The sequence below is a fragment of the Mesoplodon bidens genome (assembly GCF_964165515.1).
Source record: "Mesoplodon bidens genome assembly, chromosome: 1".
Classification (NCBI taxonomy): domain Eukaryota; kingdom Metazoa; phylum Chordata; class Mammalia; order Artiodactyla; family Ziphiidae; genus Mesoplodon; species Mesoplodon bidens.
Window position 1 is genome coordinate 149,522,244 of NC_138176.1, and position 21,627 is coordinate 149,543,870.

The window sequence follows — 21,627 nt, forward strand, 5'->3', positions numbered from 1 at the left end:
GAAAATACTGGCTAAAAGACTAGTAGAACGTAGTAGATCCTACATAGAAAGAACAAAAACTGCACTTGTGTTTTTCTTTTTATAAACCAGGCTGTAAGAATGTCTATATACTTAATTCAGTGCTGCTTCTGCTCTCCTCTACCATCTAAAAAGGTTCTTTTCTATGTCTATCACCGTAATTCAAATGCAGTCTGAAAATAATTCACATTTAGAAAATAATTCACGTTTAGAAAATAATTTGCATTTAGAAAATAACACATTCCTTGTTTATTTTAAACTAAGCATCTAGAAGTTTCTCCTTTGAAGATGCTGCTGGTTCTTGGATAAGTTTCTAGTTTGGGGCTCTAGAGTGAATTTGTACTGTAGTCCTCACATTGCCCATCCCAAGACAGATGGGTAAACTCTAAGCATGAACGTTTGGAGCCAAGTTTTAAATTCTGAAGCTACAATGAAGTTCTCAGTTCAGAACCCACCATCCAGTAGTGGCAAAATGTATCCACCATCAGCCTTATTCAAAATAACTAGCACCTAGAAATAGCTAAGGTGCCCATCAAAAGGAGAATGGAGAAACAAACTGTGCTATTGACACAATGGAATAAAAAGGAACATACTTACTGATTTATGAAGCAACAAGGACGAATATCAAAAACAATATCAAAAACATTATGCTAAGCGAAAGAAGCCAGAACTAAAAGAGAACATACTGTATGATTCCATTTATAGAAAGTTCTAAAACAGGCAAAACTAATCTGTGGTAGAAAAAAAAATCAAAACAATGGTTGCCTGGGGGAGGGAGGGAGTGAGGACTGACTGGGTATGGGGGTACTTTCTGGCATGATGGAGATGTCCTATACCTTGATACGGGTCTGGGGTACCTAAATATACGAAATCCTCAAAACTCAACAAATGGTACACTCAAGATTTGTGCTAATATATGTAAATGTTATCTCCAAAAACTTGTAAATAAATACCAAATTCTAATTAATGATATGCATACTGAAGTGTTTAGGGATCAAGAGTACTAGTATCAGAAACTTATTTGAAAAGCACCAAAAATAAGGAGGAGTAATAGATGGATAGCTATATGGGAAAGCAAACATAACAAAACATTTAAAATGGTTTCACCCAGATGGTGGGTATGTGAGTGTTCACTGTGATTCTTTCAACTTTTCTGTATGTTTGAAATTTTTTGTAATAAAATGTCAGAAAAAAAAAAAGAAAGAAAAACTTATCTACTGGATAACGGACCCAGACAAATTGATGAGTGGTTACATAACATTAGATTTTGTTAGTTAATCATTATGCCCTTTAGGAGCTTAAGATAATGTCCTTGGACCTCAGACACGTGGGCTCCACACTGTCTAGCAAACGACTTGACCTCTGTTCCTCATGTCCTTGTCTCTAACATAGGTATTATACCACCTATCTCAAAAAAGTTGTTGTAGAAAAAAATGGAATAATTCATGTAGAGAATTAAAACTATACCTAATACATGGGAAACATTCAATCAGTGGCAGTTGATTTAATATTAATTTTTGTACCAGCTCAGTGAATACAAACAGAAATGATATGCCCATTGATTCAAACATGATACTCCCTAAACTTTATTAATTTATAGGTCCTTGCCCAAACTGAATCCTTTCCCATAAGATCAAAGGATTCATTCAGTTTGTTTTCTACTTTATGGAGCGATTCCTCCAACAGGTATCCAACACTAACACTTCAGTCTGAAAAGCATGTACAGTGTGGCATCACCACAGCTCTGAGAAGTACATCCCTGAGACTGTGCTCACTGTCTTCCATCTACTTTTTTTTTCTTTTTTTTTACTTTTTGCGGTACGCGGGCCTCTCACTGACGTGGCCTCTCGCGTTGCGGAGCACAGGCTCCGGACGCACAGGCCCAGCGGCCATGGCTCACGGGCCCAGCCGCTCCGCGACATGTGGGATCCTCCCGGACCGGGGCACGAACCCGTGTCCCCTGCATCGGCAGGCGGACTCTCAACCACTGCGCCACCAGGGAAGCCCTTCCATCTACTTTTGAAGGCTGGTGGACACAGACCACAATTCTACCTCTCTCTAGGTCAAGTCAAAACACATTTTCAAAGGTTACAGGAATTTTTAGGAGCAATAAGAAGATAATGAAATCCATGTGGTTAAATTATCTGGTAGCAGAAAGTGAGAGCAGGAATCTATTGGTGAACTCTCAAAAGTTCATCTGATCGATCTATAAAGCAGCTGTGGCTCTGAAAAGCCGAACTCGGAGCCCAAGAGGGTGTCCAGCCTAGGAGACACCCAACTACTGCCCAGACACCAGTTCCACTTTGTGAGACTTGGTCTTCTTTACATTAAATTCTGTTTTCAAATGAGGGGGAAAAAAAAAGAAACATTAATATATTTCTTTACTGTACTAGTCTATGCCCAAATCATAAAGATACTACCCTGTTCCACAAAAATGAGATTGCATTTAGGGCAAAACTTTCCATCCACCATAAACACTTCATTCTCCTTTCTAGCCATTATTAATTATTTCAGAATTATCAATTTCCTGTTGAAACAAGTTAGAGTGACTCAGGAAAGAGAAAATCAAACATAGAATAACTATCAGTGGCACAAGAGAAAAAAGGAAAGAAAATGAGAAAAGAAATATGTTGAAAAGTGAACTAGGGAATTAACTGAAAACTTAAGACTGGGTGGCCCATCCAAAAGTGAACAGGAGGATAACAGAACTTGCCCACTCTCTTAAGGGTACCGGCTGAGAAGGGAAGAAGGTCAACACACAAAGGGCAAAAACACAGTGTACTGATATTAGGGTCACAGCTAAGGGGCCCTAGAGTTGGCCGATGAAATTAAAAACAATGTTGGCCACTGTATGTGACCAGGAGTTCAGGAAAGGCACATAATTGCCAAAGCCAGCTGGAAAGCAGAAAGCAAATGGGGAGAGTTGCTGTGTGTGCATCCAAGTAAAACTGCATCACGGTTACGTTACCAGAAAAGCAGAGGCTGTTTACAGGGAAAATAGCAAGAGGAGAGCACACAACTGAGCATTAAAACACCTTGAGAATAAAGCACTCAGGAAGTATTCTTTAAAAAAAAAAAGGCAACATATTTCTGGAAATTAAAGACTTTTTGAACATCCTTCACTGATTTTTCTCTAGGCTTTCTGGCCTATCAGTAACTTAAACAAATATAAAATACATGTTTAGAAGCTATAATGGTTATTATAAATTGACTTACAGAGAGTCCAAAAGAAATAGGAAAATGGTCCTGAATCCCAAACTCAAAGCTCTTCAAAGACAGAGCCCTGCAGGCGGCCCCAGCCTCTGAGATAGTACCCCTCACACAGAAAAGCTGAACAGAGCTGTGGAAAGAGAGGATAGGAGGCCAACTCTGCACCTCCAGCATATGAAGTGGAATTAACGGAAGCTCCATATCTGAATAGCACATAAACCAGGCTAATACTGTATGTGATTTATCAGTAGTGCTATCTTATATTCACATTGCATTTTTATTACAAAGAGCTTCTGGGCACTCTATGTAATTCTGAAGGCAGCTGTACAATGTCAGTCCCATTTAATCAAGGAGAAAGGTGAGGTGACAGGGACTGGCTCCCTGCAGGTCAAGGAGCTTTCCTTGCTAGCCTCCACTCGTAAACTTCACTCTCGATGCTCCACACCAGTCCCTCATCAGCAACTACTCTGCTCCCACTACAACGCAGACAGGAACTCTCCTCACCTTTTCTAAGCACAATCTAAATATTCCTCAATTTCCCCTACATGTGTAACAGATGAAAATAAAATTCAGGGAGAAAAAGAAGTTTCAGAGCTTCAGAAGATCCTCAAGACTCTGTTTTACACAGTGTCCTGGTAAAATTTTAAGAAGAGAGAAAAATGCCATACCTGCTTTACCTCCCCAGTATGGACGTGAACTTTTTGTTTCTCTTCATATAAACATCTCAGGAAAGAAACAATCAATTCATTCTCTCGCTGCTCATTTCTTGGCCTCAATTTCTTAATGAAAAAAAAAAGAATATATTACATTAATTTTTAATTGTCACCAAAACTGCTAACCCATCCCTTTGAAAATGCTACCAGCTTCCATTCATCAACTAGTGCTTTTACCCAATCACCTCACTAGGGGGCACCAATGATCCTACAACTGGAGATAATTTTTAAAAAGAAACAGATAACGAAGCCAGTGGGCCAGATTTAGCCTTTGACCTCTGATGTCCTTATACCTAAAATAAACATTTCACATCAGATAGAGGCATAGTCAAAATATTTAATAAACAGTCTTAAAAACATAAGAAAAGGACAAAAATCTGTGTAAACACCCAGAGGTCAAGAGCCACAATGGTTACTTGTTTATAAACTCTTATGGTCAGGGAACTGGAAAGGAAACCAGCAACTGGATCCAGGGCCATGGTTCCTTCCACATGTCAAACATGTTCATCATGAAGCACTTCCTGGAGGCCCCACAAGGCATACACTTGCACACAAAATTTCATGGCATGGACTCAATTTTTTTCCTCTGGTTGTTAAAAAATTATTTGTATGCTTTTTATTTTTCAGGCAAGGTAGTGGCAAAGCACATTGGACTAGAAATCAGGTCATGTAAGTTCAAGGTGCTGCCCAGAAGTGAGACCAAAGGCTTGTCATTTAAGCTTAGCTTCTCTGTCTGTTCAAATGAAGATTGTGCACAAAATACACTCCAAGGTCTTTTCCAGTCCCAAATTCTTTGGATTTGAAATACCAGAGTTCATGTTTAGAAGACCATCTAATTTAATGTATTCAATTATTTTCCCTGAATATGAAGAAAACAAAACTGAATTACTCTGGAGATAAACAAAGTTTCTGGTCTATAAACTTTAGAAAAATATTTTTTTTTACAATGACAGTTATCCATTGCCCTGCTCCTCCCTCCCTCCCTACCCCAAACCTCTAGCCTGCCCTTTAAATCAAAGTCAGGGTGTCTAATAAATGGATCAATTACACAACATCCAAGTCTGGGTCAATGCTGTTCTTGGCAGCCCAGCTGACTAAGGAACAATTTTACCCCTCATGTCACAGACTAGAAGCATTCTAACATTCCTCTCTTAAAGACAAAGATCATTTTAAATAAGTTGTTCCTGTTACCCAAGGAAACGATAGTAAATGATTAGAAGAGGTTGTTTTCAATGAGGACTTCCTGTTCTTTCAAATTTCAGATTTAAGGATTAAATATGTTAAAGGTCAGAATAGAAGCTCTCAATCTGGATGCCAAGCCATGAACCTTGATGTTATAAATTTTTACATGTTTTATGCAACACGTGGGTTGTTCCAGAGAAACTTTCCATCAGATCTTCAAAAGAGGAAAGTGGTAGTCATGTCCCACAATCCCAACTTAATTCTGCTGACCTCGGGACGGTTACAGATATACTGTGAGTCTAAAAGCCCCCAGAGGCAACAGGAACTCTCACTCATTGCTGGTGGGAACATGATATGGTTACAGCACTTTGGGAGCCAGTTTGGCAGCTTCTTACAAAACTAACCATGTTCCCACCATGTGATCCAACAATCGTACTGCTTAGAATTCACTTGAATGCATTGAAAATTTATGCCCATACAAAAGCCTGCACAAGAATGTGTAGAGCAGCTTTATTCATAATTGCTAAAATTTAGAAGCGACCAGATGTCTTTAAACAGGTGAATGGATAAACTATGGTACATCCAATGGAATATTACTCAGCACTAAAAAGAGCTATCAAACCATAAAAAGACATGGAGGAACCTTAAATGCATATTGTTAAGGGAAAGAAGCCCAAATGAAAAGGCTACACAAACAGTATGATTCCAATTATGTGACATTCTGGAAAAGACAAACTATGGGGACAGTAAAAGATCAGTGGTTGCCTGGGGTTTGGCACAGAGGTGGGGGGTTGGGGGATTAGTGAAAAGGTGGAGCATAGAGGATCTTTAAGGCAGTGAAACAATTCTGTATGATACTATAATGGTGGATACATGCCATCAAACATGTGTCAGAACCCACAGAATGTACCACACCAAGAGTTAACCCTAATGTAAACTACAGACTTTAACCACTAAAGATGTATCAATATTGGCTGATCAATTGTAATAAAGGTACCACACTAAGACAAGATATTAATAGGGGAAACTGGCTTGGGGGAGGGGCATGAGAAGTTTTATGGGAACTCTCTGTACTTCCACCCACTTTTTCTGTAAAACTAAAACTACTCTAAAAAATAAAGTGTATATATATATTTTAAAGTCCAGGAAAGAGAAGCAGGCAGGAATTACGAAGCCTCTGAGCAGGCACCCAAGAGCTGACCCATTCTTTCTTCTCCTATTCTTCAATCAAACCTTTGGGCTGCTCTCACAAGAAAATTTGTATTTTTGTTGGAGAGATTCTTCGCAATCACTTATTTCAACATATCAAAAAAGGCTAACAATGCAGTAACAGGAGAGGAGCATTACTAATATTCTCTTTTCCTCAACATATACATGAAAGAAACTACTTGAATGGACAGAAAATGAGACTAAACTGAGCACAATGTACTACCACAGCTGCTGCCCAGACACTGCATCAAGGAGCTCATTAAACATCACAGGGGAAAGTCAGTGAGGCTGAGAAGACCATGTCTGTGGTATCATACAAGGTCAAGAAATAAACCCTTTCTTAAAATAACTGAAACATGACTAGGGGCTACTCTGCTATTGAGTGAAAACGATTAGCAAGGGGTCATCTCCTGAGTGCCTCCCAGGGAACTTCACCATCCTGCAAAGGGACAAATCATTATTTCCTGAAGGTGATTTAACTTCATAAACATTCATGAATCAGAGAGACAGGTCTGAGGAAAATAATGGGGAATGGGGCTTCCTGGGTGGCACAGTGGTTGAGAGTCCGCCTGCCGATGCAGGGGACACGGGTTCGTGCCCCAGTCCGGGAAGATCCCACATGCCGCGGAGCGGCTGGGCCCGTGAGCCATGGCCGCTGAGCCTGCGCACCCGGAGCCTGTGCTCCGCAACGGGAGAGGCCACAACAGTGAGAGGCCCGCGTACCACAAAAAAAAAAAAAAGAAGAAGAAGAAGAAGAGATCCATGTTAAATCTGTATTATTCAAAAAAGAGTCACACCTACAATGATGGAGGACAAAGTACGAGCTGGCTTTTCAAAGCCAATGAACAATGACTTCCCTTTGGTCTTTAAACCAATCAAAAAATTACAGAGTCTTCTACAACACCACACAGGGATCCCAGGATATTAACTGAATCCATTTTCTTAAAGCAAACTTTTGTCACTGATTTTCTCTAAAGTCTCTTTGCCATTTTATATATTGAGTGTCTCACACTCACATGGATCAAAGAGAATCTCAAAATCACATCCATCAGGAACATAGTCATTGCTGCAGAAGGGTATCTGGGGTGTTACCTATCCTGATGCACCACACTGTTTGGGGAAAGCTACACAGTGCTATCTAAATAAAAAAGAAAACAAACTCACATTAGGGGAGGAAGGTGCATCTTCTATGCTTGCTAGAAAGATATTCCCCAAAGTGACTTGATGGCACTAAAACAGCAAAGCGGGCTAGCATCAGATGAAAAACAACCCAGCTCTGGGCTTCCCTGGTGGCGCAGTGGTTAAGAATCCACCTGCCAATGCACGGGACACGGGTTCGAGCCCTGGTCCAGGAAGATCCCTCATGCCGCGGAGCAACTAAGCCCGTGTGCCACAACTACTGAGCCCGCGCTCTAGAGCCCGTGAGCCACAATTACTGAACCCGTGTGCCACAACTACTGAAGCCCACGCGCCTAGAGCCCATGCTCTGCAACAAGAGAAGCCACTGCAATGAGAAGCCGACGCACTGCTACAAAGAGTAGCCCCCGCTCGCCGCAACTACAGAAAGCCTACACGCAGCAACAAAGACCCAACACAGCCAAAAATAAATTAAAATAAATTAAAAAAAAGAAAAAGAAAAGGGACCCAGCTCCCATCACAAATGCATTAACAATCAGAAGCAAATTGTCCATCCATTTATGAATTCCAAGTACAAATCACATCAAATTTGTCTGAGAGCACTGTGTACTCAGAACATTAAAGATCCTTTAAGAAAAAACGAAGTAATGTGTCTCAAGTCAATTCAAAAGAAAACAAGAAAACTGAAGGCAATTGGAAATTGTTACATTCTAAGCTATTTATGAAATTAAAAAACTCTTCCTATGCTCTCCTTCAAACAAACATATGCCAATCCTACTGCAGAAGATCAAGGGAAGGACAACTCGAACATGTGATTAAAAAGACAAAGACAAAGACAATTCTTTAATTTTTCACTCTAACAGAAAACAGATCACGGGCACTGTCTGTAGCCTTTCCCTCAGTGAAGAGGGAGAGAGAACCTACAGTCTAGACTTGCTGGCCGTCTTGTTTTGTTTAAAGACTTCTCTATGTGCAGAACCCCTGGCACTCTCCTCCCCACTAGAGACTTATGCTTTGTTCTGATGTACTCTCCTCCCTAGGAAAGTGCCACAAAACCACAGAAAATGCCCCTCGGCTAAAGCAGACATGAAATTTTTGATGAGCTCATTAAAGATTCATAATGAACAGACTATAGGCATGCCAGCACACACAGTGTGGTTTCCCGAGATAAGTGCATCTAAACGCAAGGACGACAGTGCGGTTCCGGGCTTAATGCAGAAAACCGATGAGCTTGGGTTTTCTTCTGTATTTTCTTTTTATGTTTAGGTGTGATATACCATATAGTAGGTCACACCTGAATTTATTTTCAAAACTGAAAAAAAAGAGCGAGGAAGAAAAGTTATGTTCAATTTCATGCACAAAATGTTATATCCTTAAGACTCTCACACTTAGGGCTGAAATCCCAAGCGGGAAGGAGCTAGCAGAGGTCTCCCAGGGAGAGCAGTGCTCAGGGACCAAAATCCAGGTCCCCTGTCTCCCAGGCTGAGGCTCTCTCCACTTTATTATTTCCTTTCTCTCGTTCCTTAAGGGAGAGTTCCCCTGGTTTAGTAGTCTTCACATGAAAAACCAAGCCCTGATAGGAATCTGCAATTCTGACCTGGCCCCTGTCCCGAGGCTGTTAAAGCTTAAACCCAGAGGAACTCAGGCCCACTTCCTTGAGGATCTGACAGGTTTGCTTTGCTATATTTTATAAATAAAATTTCACAGAGAAGCTGCCTCCTTTCTTCCTTCTGGAAATTTAAAACCAGTACTGTACCTGAACCTCCTCAAAAATAGTTGCTTGCTCCTGATTAGTTAATGTTGTCAGGTGCTTCTGGAGTTCTAGTTTGGTTTTGGAAGAATTCATTCCTATTAAGAGAAAAAAAGAGACATGAGAACACTCTAGGTAACAGTTACGAGGTAGAGTTAACACTTTCCATGCTCACTCCCCCCTCTTACATGGCTTAACCACCTTCTTCAGGCTTCTGAGGTTTTATGGAAATTCTAATCAATAATGTCAGTGATGATATGACCCTGACAACAAGCAACATTTTTTGATTGAGCCCTCACGTGGTAGGCACTGACTTAAACATCAGGCCTGTATCATTTCATTTAATACTCAGAACAATCTGGTAAAGAGGACTCGATTAGCCCCATTTTACAGTTAAGGAAACTGAGACCCAGAGAGCTCACTTAATTCCCAAAGACCCCATACTGGACTCTGCGTCAGCTTTGAGTGGTTCCAAATTGCCTTTTTTCGCCACTACTCCATGTTAGAACACCTCACACAACCAGAACATTGTCCGCAGAAAACGATAAATTCTCAGGGAGTATTTATATGTAAACTAGACAATCTCCCTTAAGGAAAAATAACTACTGCCCCATTTGAAAACTGACCAACATTCTTCTCTTACAGGTTAGGCTCTTTCACAAGAAAGTGATTTGTGTGGCTAACAACTTTCCCTTTACCACCACATGCTTAGTAATAGTCTTAAGGCCACTTAAATAACATTACAAAGGATTCTGAAGGAAAGTCATTAAAATAAAGTTGCAATTTTAATGTCCATTAGAATCTGGTATTTCAGAAAGTTCCTTCTCCACACATGTATGGCTCAGACCCTGTTTTGCCTTTTCTTGGCGCCAGAGATAAATGCTACCCATGATGAAAAGATTTGGGATGAAAGGATTTGCTGACCTAACTATCGTGGAAAAAAAACTGCTGCTGATTACTTTTATTCCAAGGGTAGTCCTGTCCCCATCCACATGCCACCCCGTCTTCTCCTCCTGAGGGTGAGCCACTGGGCAGGGCCTTGGCCAAGTCTCTGGGCCAGATTTATCTACATTACTAAGATGGCCAGAGGGGACAGCTCTGAAATCTAGAACAGGGACTTGGAAACCAGGCCTCTGTTTTACAGACGAGTTTGCTGAGGTGCCGAGAAGCCACGCGACTGACAGGTCAGGAGGCCAATCAGCACCAAGCTGGCCCCAGCGCCAGTGCTCCTCGATCACCCACCCCGCCCCCTGCAGCAGAAGGCAGGGCCCTCACCCTCCTAACAGGCGGTGGCGAGGTCGCTGCCCCTACTCAAACCACTGCAGCTCCCAGAAGTCCTTCCTCTTTCCACCACCGTTTTCTTTTTTTGGCCAAGAAAACCCTAAGAGGCCACCATAAAAATAAAAGCCAATATTTCTTAAGTGATTGCTGTGCCACTTCATGCAACACTACATAAATAATCTCATCTGATCCTCAACATAATCCTTGGAGTGGGCACTATTTTTAGCAATCCCAAGGCCTATAGATGAAGAAACTGAGGCACAGTGAAGTCAAATGTCTTGCCCAAGGTTATCAGCTAAGGAAGGAACAAAGTCAGAATCTGACCCACATCTGTCTGCCCCCAGAGACCACCCTAGGACACTCCACTGCTCCTTTACCCAGGCAGTCAAGTCACCTGACACCACTGCCTTCAACACTGAAGTGAACTGCTAAGTGAAATAAGTCAGCCAGAGAAAGACAAGTACTGTATGTTTTCACTTGTATGTGGAATCTAAAAAACAAACAAATATAACAAAACAGAAACAGACTTAACAAAGAACTAGTGGTCGCAGGGGGGAGGGGAAGGGGGGAAGGCTGAAATAGGTGAAGGGGATTAAGATGTACCAGGGCATTAAACTACCAGTTATAAAATAAATAAGTCACAGGGATGTAATGTACAGCACAGGGAATACAGTCAATAATGTCATAATGATATTGTATGGTACATAAGAAATAAAAATACGGACTCACTATGTTATACATCTGAAACTAATAATATTGTAAGTCAACTATTCTTCAATCAGAAAAAAAAGAGGTCAGGAAAAGTGCAGAAAGGACAGATGAGCTTTATCAGAGCACAGTTCAGGTACTCCTCAGGCAAGCTGTCAGGTCATACAAGCCAGGCAAACAGAGATGGCTTTACTGCACTAACCAGTTACATGCTGAATCAAAACAGTGTTTACATTTACGAGTCAAATTAGCACTCAGAAATCATTAAATAAAAATCCTCCCTGCATATGGATGTGAATGACACAGTGCAAACATCCTCTCTTGGACACACTGTACTGCTTGATGAGACATTCACATGTGGAGAAAAACCCCAAGAAGAGTCAGACTAATTATATATAGTTCTAGCAATCTCAGGTGAAATCATACAGACTACTCTTCATATTCAGCAGGTCTGGAGAGATCCTTAGACAGTTCTATCCTTGTCTTCAGGGTGCCTCAATTCATTAGGTCCTTCCTGCCCCATCTCAAACCAGAGGTGCTCTTTGCGGTCCCAGCGCCTGATCTCCACTGTGCACCCTCCACAGGGCTTCTCACTACCTTCAGCCTTGGCGGGTGGGGGAGGACGGGAGTTTCTGCAGCAAGAAGGCAGCACTCCCCACGTGATGCCAAAAGGTTTTAGAGGGGAGAAGCAAGGCAAGTGAGCCCGCCTTCACGCTGTCTGGTTGAAAAGGCTCTTATTAAAGGGAGCTCTGATGAATGCCTTTGCTTTGCTGAAGGCAAATTTACTTAGAGAACAAAAGGAAACCTCAGTAAAACTTTTTTTTTCTTTTTAGTGAAAGTATAATTCATTCCAAGAATTCCCAAAATGCTCCTCTAAACTTTAAAATAAGCAAAACACTAGATAAATACTAGTAGTTGTACATAGTTCAAACACGGAATCAGCACAGCTGCACCCCTTACATGTTGTAAGTGTGCAACAGCACCCATACGTACAGTGTATTTATTCTATTTTACAGATTCCAGAGCATACTGACTATATCAATTTATTAAGAAAACAGTCTTGGGACTTCCCTGGTGGCAAAGTGGTTAAGAATCCACCTGCCAATGCAGGGGACATGGGTTCGAGCCCTGGTCTGGGAAGATCCCACAGGCCACGGAGCAGCTAAGCCCGTGTGCCACAACTACTGAGCCTGCGCTCTAGAGCCCGCGAGCCACAACTACTGAAGCTCATGCACCTAGAGCCCGTGCTCTGCAACAAGAGAAGCCACCGCAATGAGAAGCCCTCACACTGCAACGAAGAGTAGCCCCTGCTCACCACAAATAAAGAAAGGCCGCGTGCAGCAATGAAGACCCAACGCAGCCAAAATAAATAAATAAATTAAAAAAAAAAAACAACAGTCTTTAAGTCTTTCTTTTTGCTGCCATGTCATTGGTCCTCTCCACAGTTTATGGAGTTCCTGGCCAGATCATAACTTCCTATTAGAACTACTCCTATGGGAACACACAATGAGCTTTAATAAACGACTTCATTCTACTTATTAGGGATGCAACATAGCAAAACGCAAGAACCTTGAACTGTTCATGAAATAATCAGCATCTCCCCTACTAAGAATGGCTCTAATAATGTGCCATCTATACTTCAGAAATGCTTCCCATCATGTAGGCAAAATATAACCCTCACTAGCCTTCTAACTGTGCTCTTAATTGGATGTTTTTACATTAGCATAGCTTTCTGCTTTGCTTGGATTTTATCCAGTAAAAAAGATACATGAAATGATAATTCCGAAATGATAGCAGCAAAATCCCCACCACAATTAAACTTTTCAGCTACATTTTTCTGAAAGCTAAGCCAGACCAAAGAAAGATTTATCAGGTGGAACTCTGGAACCCTTCCAGTTCCTGCAGATCAGGATCTGCTTTATCTTCAAGGCCAAAGTCATTGTTGGCTTCTTAATAAACTCATACGAGACATTTCTGTCATCATTTACCTTATCTTGACAACCACTAAGGAAAGGGTTAGTGATCCTCTCAGATGGGATCTCTTGTTAAAGCACACGTTTTCTTGTTCCCAAATATATTTTGTATAATGTCAGCAAAGAGTAACAGCTAGGAAAACACGGTTGAAAATGGTAATTATTTTGATTCATTTTAAAGAGCACCGGAATGCCAGCAAATGAAACTTCAAAGACCTTAAGATGATGTCAATTTGTCTTTAAAAAGGGAAATCAGATACGACTTCAAACCCATCAGGATGGTTATCACCCCCCAAATCCCAGAAACTAAGTTTGCTTATCCCTGAAATGTGCAAATAATCCCTTTTCCTCCCACGAGGTGGTGAGGATTAAGTGGATGATAATACATGTTAAAGAAAACACTTAGTACAGTGCCAGGCACATCTTAAGTATGCAAACCGTAACATGTACTGCAGTTTCTCCCTAAGCCAAATTTCTAGAAATCGTAGTCCGTACACGCAGCATCACTTCCTGTGCTCTTTCTCATGGGCTCCTCAACTGCAACCTACCTTATGGCCGCTCCCTCCACTAAAACTGTTCCGGCAGAGGTTATCGATGACCCTGTAATTGACTTACCCGGTGGAAATTCTTAGCTCTCTTGTTACAAGACCCCTCCATGGCAGCTGAAGTGACTGACCACTCACACCACCTTGATAACAATGCAACTGGTCTTGTTCCCTGTGGTCCCCTTACTCCTCCACTGCCCTCAGAGCCCCTTGAGGGGAGATGGTCTAGGCACAGTGCCTGACATACAGAAGACATCCACCTATGAGCCCTGTAACTAACACAAGCCCTCCACGGGGCAGAACCTTCCAACGAATTTGCCCAGGACCCTTAACTGCCCCCCGCACCGACCCTGCCGCCCTCCCACCCCGGCTCACCCTCAATCCGCTCACAGAGCTTGTGCAGGCCCTGCAGGGGGCAGCCCTCACACAGCTGGACCGTCGCCTTCGCTGTCTGCTGCACCGCGGCCACTGTGAAGGCCTGCTTCAGGGTCATCATGATCTCATCCACCTGATCAAAGAGAGGAGACTACAGTCAGCAAAAAGTCCATTTAAAATGAGCTGGGCAGACAGGACTTCCCTGGTGGCGCAGTGGTTAAGAATCCACCTGCCAATGCAGGGGACACGGGTTCAAGCCCTGGTCTGGGAAGATCCCACATGCCGCGGAGCAACTAAGCCCATGCGCCACGACTACTGAGTCTGCACTCTAGAGCCTGTGAGCCACAACTACTCAGCCCGCGAGCCACAACTACTGGAGCCCACGCACCTATATCCCGTGCTCCGCAAAAAGAGAAGCCACCGCAATGAGAAAGCCTGCGCACTGCAATGAAGAGTAGCCCCCGCTCACCGCAACTAGAGAAAGCCCGTGCGCAGCAACAAAGACCCAGCACAGCCAAAAATAAATAAATAAATTTATTTTTTAACAAAAAGCTGGGCAGAGATTTCAGGACTCTGTGGAAAGACTCAGTACTTTAAGTTTCTTCTGGACTATTAGTCACAGGTTAATGGATAATAATCATAATACCTGCTAGGATTACACGTAGCCTAGAAACACTACAAATGCTCAAAGCTCTTCAAGGAGATAAGGTAAAAACTAGATGCAAATTAAATACTGAACGAAAACCAACTCTTCTGATCAAAAGTCCAAAATGACATTTGAAAAATGCTAAAGCAGAGGGTGAAAGTGAGCAGGCCTTTAAGAATGATGTAAATTGAAAATGCACATCGAATTAAGTCTCGGGTATGTACTAGCTGGTTATCAAATAGTGACGAAAGAATAATTAAAGCCAAATAATATGTCAATGAGGCCATATGGCTTTGCTAAGTAAAGAAATCAGTGAGGCTGAAATCCCTTGTAAAGGAGACTTTTAAGAATGGCCCCTTCTCACTTACCAGAGCTTCATTTGTGCACTGAAACACATAACAGACGAAATGAAAGCCTCCGCCTCCCGAAGACTCTCGGCAGATAAACCCAAAGTGGTCCACATGTCTAATACCCTGTTGAAGGCAGGGACAAGAACAAGGAATGGTGAGTTGTATCCAGAAAAGGCACCACTGCCAGACATTCCACTGAAGATTCACACAGCACAATTTTAAAGGACACTATAAAAGTATTATTTTCTCAGATATTTTAAATGTCTAAAAACATCTCTCAAATATGAAGTTCTACTAAAATGTTACTCTGATTATCCCCACAATAAGAGAAGTAAGATCTGAAAACTGGAGTTTTTACTGCTCATTTTAGTAGTGAAAGGAAGTGGAGAAAAGCTGACACAAAAAAATGAGAATTCTTCTTCGGTATCAAGGAATAAGCAGACGAGAGATTAACGTAAAAACACATATGCACACACACGCAAACACATGCAGACACAAAGTTTAAAAGATTTAAAACATATGTACTACTAAAATAACAAATATGTAAATACTGAAGTAAACAGGTAGGAAGGATGAGTCAAAAATTATACACAGAAAAGAATAGAGACGCTTTTAAACGTAAGATATGAAGGCCAAAGTTCTACTATAGTTTCCTAAGAGCTCTTTTTAATAAATATTAATATGTACGCTTGTTTTGAAAGTATCAGCTAAGAGGCACCTTAATACAGATAAGACATCACCCATAAACATTAATATGCAGCATCTCCTGAAAGCACCAGCAGGCAAGAGACATGAGTGCTGACAGCCTGAAGGGCAGGTGATCATGTAAACTTGTAAACTGTACCCTTTAGGAAATAATTAAACTATCACATGAAAAAGCAGATATTTAATACTAACATTACAATAGAAATAGCAGCAAATCAAGATAAAACATCTATGGAGAATCTCACTTTCAGGGCAAGTATTTCCCAATAAACAGGCAATCACTGACATACCCTGGCATCTCCATCAATGTTCTCCAACACAAGTTAAGCATATGCTAGTGGTTACTCCTCAGGGGAATATGATTTGGAAAAAGTGGTTTCCTATTTGATCTTACTCAGGAACGTTCTTTATTTTCACCTTTTGGGGGAAAAAATTCCCTGCTGCATTCTTATGTAGATCACATTATAAATCAACAAACAATGAGACTTTCATTATATCTTATTAATTTTGAGAAAATGGAAGCAAGAAAATAAGTCAGACTTTTAAAAAGTAGCCAAACTACTTTGCTAGGAAGATCCTGAGTAAAATTGGCATAGCTCGTTATAATTGATAGATTCTCCAAAATCTCTCTATGAAACACACCCAGGAGATTTGCAAGCAAAAACTCAAGTAGATACTGTACTCTGAGGAAAACATCCTCAAAAGTAGTCACTATTTATTATATTTTAAGGAAGAAGAAATAATGATCTTGGTACCCCCAAAGTTATGAATTTTTATAAAGTAAAAATAAGTATCTATTTAAATATATTATCTGTGTGTGAATGTACATATAAATATGCACACACACACACACACACACCTGGAAATCATGACTGTGGAACATTACGACCAATGCCTGAAAAAAAAGAAAAGGAGACCTATTTTCTCCCGTAGGATGGTTGCTAAAAGGAAAATTCTTAATTTCAAAATTATATTTATAGTTTGCCTTAATACACAAAAGGAAATGCAAGATCACAAACCCAGTACTTAGAAAGCATACATCTTGTGACCGTAACCACTTCTGCTGAATGACAGTAAAAGAATTCATTAAAAAATCAAATGGCATTTGAGCTGATAACCCATCTCCATTTACCTGAGAGCAAAAGGATATCTCCTTAAAATTTTTCTCCAACGCTATTTTTTTGGTGTCAGGACTGATGAGGTAAACTTCAGATTGACCAATCTTAAAAGACAAACAAAAAAAGAAACTAGCTTTTTATGAACACTGAATTCAGATTTATACACAAACTTTCTCATTTCATAACCTATGAAAATAAAGACTCAATGGGTCAAGCTCCTATAGAATTCTGACCATCTCATGTAGAAAATCACTTCAAGGTCACAATCTAGCCTACAGATTTCAGGTAGCACAGACAACCATCAGTGTGTTCACCTACATCAGGCAGCAGTCTTGAGGTGAAAGGACCAAATATACAGAAGTTGGCAACTAAGCCTCAGGTTCCCATATCCCCCCCTTTGTAAGGAAGAGAGGTTTCTACATAAGTGAACCTCCCAGGAAACAGGAGCTTCTCTTTCAAGATTTCTAGAACACTTCCTAATGATTAGAAAAGTCTTCTTAAATTATTGTTAAAACAATCTACCATTTGTTGAATGCATACTGTGTTAGGTATTCACTACTGCTTACCTGACTTTCTAAAAAAGCTAGAGCGTTAGCACAAATTAACACTGTCTTACAGGCCTGGATCAGCATAACAGATCTCCATTACAGCAGGGGACTGCTGCAATAACTACACTGTTAACCGTGCAGCATCCCTCCCTCACCTTGCTGCTCCCTGAACCCAGCTGGCCACAATGAAACCTCTGCTCAGTGAAAATCACTTCCTCAAGAAAGTCTTCCCTGATTCCCCAGATGCCCTCACAGCATCCTTTACTTCTCCTTTACGGCATTTATCACAATTTTAGTGAGACAATTACCTGTACAATCAATTGCCAGTCTCTCATTGGAATCTAAATTCCACGTGGGCAGAGATCATGCCTGTCTTGTTCACTGCTGTATTTCTAATGTATTACACAGGACCCTGTATACAGCAGTCACATAATAAGTACTTGAAAATAAATGCACTGAGCAGCTTTCCCAATGACACCAAGAGGTTTTTTGCTTTGTTTTGTTTTTTTAAAATATATATCACTCATTACAGCACCAGACTGACTGCCAACATAGCACTCTTTTCAGTATACTAGGTCAACCATGAAAAGAGGAAGAAATCGGCCCTCTGACACCCCATCTTGATCTTGAACCTGCATACATCCACACAGCCAGCTTCCTCACCCCTGGGCCATCCACTGCCCCGAATTAGGCACAGATGCCAAGACATTACATTTAAGCTCATGTTGCTCTCTCTAGAATGTCAGTCAGGCTTAGGCCAAAGAAGAGACAGAGGAGGCCGAGGAACAATCCACTCCCTATATTGTCAGAGACCAGCTTGCTACTGAGCCAGCTGAGTCCCATCGGCTCAGACCCAGAGGACTCCCAGGGAGGGCACCCTGACCAAAAGAGCCAAGATCAGCATGGAACCCAGGAGCGGCGACTGCCAGGGACAGCTTCCCTGCCCATGCCTTTTCTGGCAGTTGGCTGTCAGTTTACCAAACCATTTCTAGAAAAAAGTGAGTGAGCAATTGGCTAAACTAATATTTCAGCTTGGGTATCAATTTCAAATATCGTGTTATCCCCAAACCTAATTATCCAGACAACAAAGGGTAAGTATTTTACAAATCAGTAAAAACAGTAAAGAAGGGGTATTTTCCAAAAAGATTTTGTTGAAATACATTACTTGAAATTAATATCCATTTAAAAAATCTCCTTTGGGGGCCTCTTTTACGCATATTAACTCTTCTTTCCACATTGAAAAGGTATCTTCACAACCATGGGGGAGGGGGATAAAAATCATAGAGGATATAAGATAAAAGTCTCTTTATGTGACCCCCTGATGAATTCCAAAGGCTAATTAGGGACTAAATAAGGATTTTATCTTGAGAAAAGAACTATTCAGTATAAAAACATATGGATTCACACATAAATCCAAAAGAAATTCACAAAGAATCTTCGCTTGATAAAGCAGATTTTCTTTTAAACACACAGATCAGACTGGGGATGCGCATGAGGCTTTGATAATATTTTACCGTGAAGAGCATAGTTCGATTTTCCTCAATATCCGTCGGCTGCACAATATTGTGTCCACTAATCAGGTGGTTCTCGATGTCGTTCTCCTCAAAGGAGCTGAAAAAACTACTACTCCGCAGGCCTGCATCCTGAAACTCCTTCCTGAAGGCCAAGGAGCGCAGCCCGGGCTGGGAGAAGGACTTGCGCATCGGCCGCGCGCCCCGCTCCCGGTCCCCCGGCGGCTGCGGCGCAGCCCGGAGCTGATCCGAGGAGGAGAAGCCGCCGCCGCTCACGTGGCTGAAGCCCTCGATGCACTCGTCGATCAGGGCGGGCGGGGCCTTCCTGTGCGCCACCGCCACGCGGCCGCAGAAGAGCACCTCGAACTTCTTGGCGAACGTGTCATCGAACTCGGAAGGGAAGCGGAGCTCCTCCTGGCGGGCGATCTTCCCGGCCTGCCGGATGGAGCTGATGATCTCAGGCACCTGCCGGGCAAGGAAGGAGTGTTATTTGGAACCCGCAGTGGTTGGCGTGGCACAGAGCCCGCATCCACAGGAGCCAACGCCATGCTCTCCCCACAGGCACACGGCGTATTCCATCGCACCGGCCTGAAGGAGCATCCCACTGGGAATCTGGGACCAGGAGAGGGAAATGGGCAACTTAAACAGAGACAAGAAGGGGATAAGTATTTACTAAGCACCTCTTCCACGCTGGGGCTATGCTAGAGGATTCGCGCACCCAACACCCTGCAAGCTTAAGTAAGGAGCTCACAGCCACACAGCCACACGTGGCAAGTCAAACTCAGGCTGGTCCCCCCACTCCAAAGCCAAAGGTCTCCTCCGGGAAGCTGCCACCAAAACATTATGCAGTTATTCTAGTTTCATGGCAGTGCGTCTTGGCAGTGCATCAAGTCTTCCAAAATAAATGATGGGATGAGGAGAACAAGACTGTAATTATCTTATACAACCTTTCTTCTAATCATAACATCATTATTTTCTCTAATGACAACTAACAATTTATTCCTCAGTCTTATATTCCCCAATAGTTGAATAGTATTGACTACACAGCTAGGAGGTTTTAATCAAGGAGTAAGCAACCCATGACAGTATCATCATCAGGGCAACACACTGGGGCTTCTTTCCACTGAGCTTCTAAAGCCTTTGATTCCTAATGTAAAGTCATGATCAAGAGAATGAACAAAAGGATCTCGTGTGCTGCTGTCGGCACTACTGCTACACCCTCTCATCATTAGCTTCTGACAAGATCCCTCAAAGAAGCCACAGACCAAGATGAGTCCTCAACCGCATGAACAAGCATCTGTACAATCATCTGGATGATGTACAGCTTCAGTACTAACACAAAACAGGCACAAATTCAATTTTCATAAGGAAGGGCCTAGTTTTTATGCCCTAACACCCAAAGCCATTTTTTCCTTTTCTCTTTGTAAGAAAATCCAATTTAAGACCCAATACCCATAGGCCCAATGTCTTTTTAACGACATTATAGAGGGAAAAGAACCCCTTTTCAATTCAAGTCAAAGATCAATACATACAGTAAAGGGAGGTGGTTTTAGTGGATTTTAAGAAGCAAGCTTATATTCTGTGTTCATAACATAATCCCCAAAGAGCCAACAACTCAAAAGACTTTCCTCTTTGTGATTTCGTACCAAGCACACCTTAAAGACAATCTCTGCCATAAAGATTAAGATGTATTCTTTCAAGATCTTTTATCGTACAAAAAGTCAGTTTTATCTTCAGAGATTTTATGTTTTAAAAAATTAATTCCTGAAGCATAAGACCTAAATGACACTAAGGAAGCCAGAATTTCAACATCAAGCAACCATGTGCCCTGAGTATTTGCTTGAGCTGTAGCTCATTCCTCCACTGACAAATAATTACATATCCTGTGGAGGCCTAAAAATTGTTCATCAATATAAAAGACAGGACAGAGAGAAGAAAGTAGAAAGTCTAGATTTCATTCACACCTTTGCCAACCAGTCACTACAGGAACTTGGCAAAAACAGCCTGTTTTTCTCTCTGGGGGAAAAAAATGCTTACAAGATTTTTCAGGTAAAAGTTATTTCTGTAAGGGTAAAGAATAATGACTTTTTCAAAAAAAAATTTATGCAAGTAAAAACCTTGCTGCTTTTCTGAGCAAGTGGGTAAAATTATTTTATCAAGGAGCCATGTGAATCTTCCTAATTATTAACCCCACTCTCTGAACAGAAAATTCAAAGCTTACTCAGTCTTTTGAGGCTTTTTTTTAAACAATAACTGACATTTCTATATGCTGGGTCTTCCACTGCATCTGAAGTGAGTAATGAATGGTGTCTTTCATTACATATCAAAGGGGAGAGAAAATGTGTGAAGTCACATGAATTTATGGTGACTCAGCAATAAAAGGTACAAACACAAGTAAGACACAAAGTTGAGAATTTGCTTGTTCCCTCGCTCCACAGGGTCAGAGGAGGCTAAAGAGCACATTACATCGTCCTTGGTCAGAGTTGAGCTGTGGTCATTTTTCCTACCACCATCTCTCATATCCTTTGATTAGAATCTTCGAAAGACACGCTTTAGTCAAAGACCAGTGCCTCTCCCTGCTCTAGTGAGCTGTGTGAATATGCGTATCAAGGAGATAATTGGGGTTAAAAAAGAATCTCAGGGATCCT

The 21,627-nt window shown here is 41.6% G+C and overlaps 1 protein-coding gene across 7 annotated transcripts in view; it reads right to left on the bottom strand.

Annotated features, from left to right (window-relative positions):
• Positions 1-21,627, bottom strand: part of TBC1D1 (TBC1 domain family member 1) — a 221,654-nt gene that overhangs the window by 83,896 nt on the left and 116,131 nt on the right. For all 7 annotated transcript variants that reach the window (XM_081238165.1, XM_081238167.1, XM_081238166.1 and 4 more), the window contains 6 exons: positions 18,983-19,444; positions 16,935-17,024; positions 15,116-15,220; positions 14,102-14,234; positions 9,226-9,317; positions 3,897-4,007 (listed from right to left, as the gene is read on the bottom strand). In XM_081238165.1, coding sequence (XP_081094291.1) covers positions 3,897-4,007; positions 9,226-9,317; positions 14,102-14,234; positions 15,116-15,220; positions 16,935-17,024; positions 18,983-19,444 — 993 coding nt within the window. The remainder of the gene's footprint in view (positions 1-3,896; positions 4,008-9,225; positions 9,318-14,101; positions 14,235-15,115; positions 15,221-16,934; positions 17,025-18,982; positions 19,445-21,627) is intronic.